The sequence below is a fragment of the Silene latifolia genome, chromosome 11 (assembly GCF_048544455.1).
Source record: "Silene latifolia isolate original U9 population chromosome 11, ASM4854445v1, whole genome shotgun sequence".
NCBI lineage: Eukaryota > Viridiplantae > Streptophyta > Magnoliopsida > Caryophyllales > Caryophyllaceae > Silene > Silene latifolia.
In genome coordinates this window covers 190518229-190521185 of record NC_133536.1, presented here as the reverse complement: position 1 = coordinate 190521185, position 2957 = coordinate 190518229, and the positions used below count along the sequence as shown (strand labels likewise).

At 39.2% G+C, this 2957-nt stretch overlaps 1 protein-coding gene across 1 annotated transcript; it reads left to right on the top strand.

The window, feature by feature from the left end:
• The first annotated feature begins 270 nt into the window (after positions 1-270).
• Positions 271-2035, top strand: LOC141614523 (uncharacterized). The gene is made up of 3 exons (XM_074433268.1): positions 271-1068; positions 1164-1404; positions 1515-2035. The coding sequence occupies exons 1-3, from the start codon at positions 271-273 to the stop codon at positions 2033-2035; spliced, it is 1560 nt and encodes a 519-aa protein (XP_074289369.1).
• The last annotated feature ends 922 nt before the right edge of the window (positions 2036-2957 follow it).

Below are 2957 nucleotides of genomic sequence, written 5' to 3'. Positions count from 1 at the left end.
ATCCTGTGTCTCCTGTGCCTGTACCTGACATTCCTTTCGGTGGTCCTACATATCATAATTCTTCTAACATGCCTATCCCAGTTAGTCCAATCATTCAATTATCTCGACAGGAGCTTTCCTCTTCTAGTCCTGTTAGTCCTACTAAGTCATATGCTGAGGTGGTCTCACCATCTAAGGATAAGGGGAAGAGTATTATGCAGGAACCTGGAGGGTCCGGAGTGCTTCAAACTAGTGATAATGGATAAGTTAGGATTCTGGAATGTGCGTGGAATGAATAACCCAAATAAGCAATTAGACATTAGGAGATTTCTTCATCAGAATAAAATTGGCTTGTTTGGGCTAGTGGAAACTAAAATAAAGGAGCATGATTTTCTTTCAACTCTTCATAACTTAGGGCATTATTGGGAAGGTGTCAATAATAATTACTATCATCCAGGAGGCAGAGTCTGGATTATTTGGGTGCCTCAACTGTTTTCGGTTAATGTCATAGCTAGTTCGATCAAAGGCATATTATCTTGTGGAGGTTGCGATATTGGGACTAGTGCTTTGTTCTGGTTTACAGTTGTGTATGGCTTTAATTCTGAGGGGGATAGACATGATCTTTGGAACCAGCTGAAAGTACTTAAGGATAATTGCACTGTCCCTTGGAGTATTTGTGGTGATTTCAATTCTCTTCTGAATTTTAATGAGAGAATTGGGAGTGAGGTATCGTGGAATGAAATCTGTGAATTCAGGCATTGTGTGGACTACTGTGAAGTCACTGACATTCAAGCTCATGGTTCTTTCTTTACATGGAATAATAAGCAAGACCCGACTACAAGAGTTTTTTCTAGACTTGACAGATTTCTTGTCAATTTGGAGTGGATGGAGTTGTATCCTAATAGCTATGCCTATTTCATGAATGAGGGCACTTTTGATCATTGTCCTTGTATTTTTTATAGGACCATTGATCAACCCACAAGAAAACCTGGATTTAGATACTTTAATATGTGGAGCCTTGATCTTTCTTTTAAAACTATTGTTCAGCATGAGTGGAACAAGACTGGGAATGGAGTTAAGATGTATCAAGTGATTACTAAACTTAGGAGTCTTAAGCAACCTTTGAAGTCTCTAAATAAGAACCAATTTTTCGATGTGGAGAGAGAGTCACTGATATTGCAAAGGTTCTTCTAGATGATTTACAAGAACAGCTTAAGCAAAATCCCCAAGATCAGCTTATCAGTAGGGCAGAAAGGGAAGCTGCTGAGTCTTTCACTCTGCTGCACAAGGCTAAATATAGTTATCTTCAGCAGAAATCTAAGTCTGAATGGCTAAAAAGGGGTGATGAGAACACCAGATTCTTTCATTGTCAGATCAAGCAGAGACAGATTCATAATAAAATTTTTTCTATCAAAGATATTCATGGTAACCTTCATCAGGATCCTCAGGGGATTGAGAAATCTTTCTTGGAGTATTATGAGAAGCTCCTGGGCACAAGTACTTCTACTACTAAGGTTCACAAGGCTACTGTTCAGTCTTTGGGAAAGTCATAGATGATCACTGTCCAGACTTCTTCTTCGTCTTTGTGTCACCCGAGGAAATCAAACAGTGTTTCTTCTCCATTCCTGCTGATAAGAGTCCAGGCCCTGATGGATTTTCCAGCCAATTTTTTAAGGACTCTTGGGACATTGTTGGTCCTAGTATTTGTGAGGCTATTACTGACTTCTTCTCTTCTGGTAAAATTCTTAAACAGCTCAATACTACAAATATTACTCTTATTCCTAAGATAAGTAATCCTCAAAGTGTGCTGGAATTCAGGCCTATAGCCTGTTGTAATACCATTTACAAGTGCATAGCCAAGTTATTGTGCAACAGGCTGGGGGATGTTCTGCCTGATCTTGTGAGTATTAACCAGGGTGGGTTCATTAAAGGGCGTAACATTGTTGAGAATGTGCTTATTTGCCAGGATCTTGTTAGATTATATAATAGGAAAGCTGCTTCTCCACAATGCCTTCTCAAAATAGACTTAAGAAAGGCTTATGATAGTGTGGAATAGGACTTCCTATATCAGATGCTCATAGCAATGAAGTTTCCCCAGAAATTTATTGGTTGGATCATGAATTGTGTTACTACACCAACATATTCTCTTTCCTTAAATGGGAATTCTTTTGGATTTTTCAAAGGCAAAAGAGGTCTAAGGCAAGGGGATCCCTTGTCCCCTCTTCTATTTACTCTTTGCATGGATTATCTTTCTAGGATTCTGAATGTGGTTGGGCAGCAAGATGACTTCAAGTTTCACCCCCTATGTGGTCCATTGCAACTGAATCATTTACTGTTTGCAGATGATCTCCTGCTTTTCTCTAAGGGCAATGATATTTCTATAATGTGGCTACTTAGAGCTTTTGCTACTTTCTCAGCTGCTTCTGGCCTCTGCCTCAACAAGGAGAAAACTGAGATTTATTTTAATGGTGTGCAGGCTAGTACTATGGATGATATATTGCAGATTTCTGGTTTTAAGAAAGGATCCCTTCCTTTTAAGTATTTGGGAGTACCTATATCTTCTAAGAAGATAACTAAGAATGAGGGTAGGAAACTCTCTGATAAGATAACTGCTCGTATTAGAGCATGGGGTGCTAATCATCTCTCATATGCAGGTAGGCTCACTTTGGTAACCTCTGTGCTACAGTCCCTTCATTCTTATTGGTCAACTATCTTCTTAATCCCTAATGGTATTATGAATAGAATTGATTCTATCTGTAGAAATTACCTTTGGGGGGGTAAGGATATCTATCAGAGAGCTCCTGCTGTGGGTTGGGATAATTGTTGTATGCCTAAGTCTGAGGGTGGCCTTGGTTTTAAGCATTCAAAGAATTGGAATAAAGCTCTCCTGGGTAAGTATATATGGTGGGTTGCCTCTAAGAAAGATCACTTGTGGGTTAAGTGGATCTCTCATGTTTATTTGAAAACTACTCACTGGT

Coding starts and splice junctions, on each gene's coding strand:
- LOC141614523 (XM_074433268.1), top strand. CDS start 271: ATGAATAACCCAAATAAGCAATTAGACATTAGGAGATTTCTTCATCAG. Junction 1,069..1,163: donor ATGGAGTTAAGATGTATCAA/GTGATTACTAAA, acceptor GATATTGCAAAG/GTTCTTCTAGATGATTTACA. Junction 1,405..1,514: donor TTCTATCAAAGATATTCATG/GTAACCTTCATC, acceptor GCTACTGTTCAG/TCTTTGGGAAAGTCATAGAT.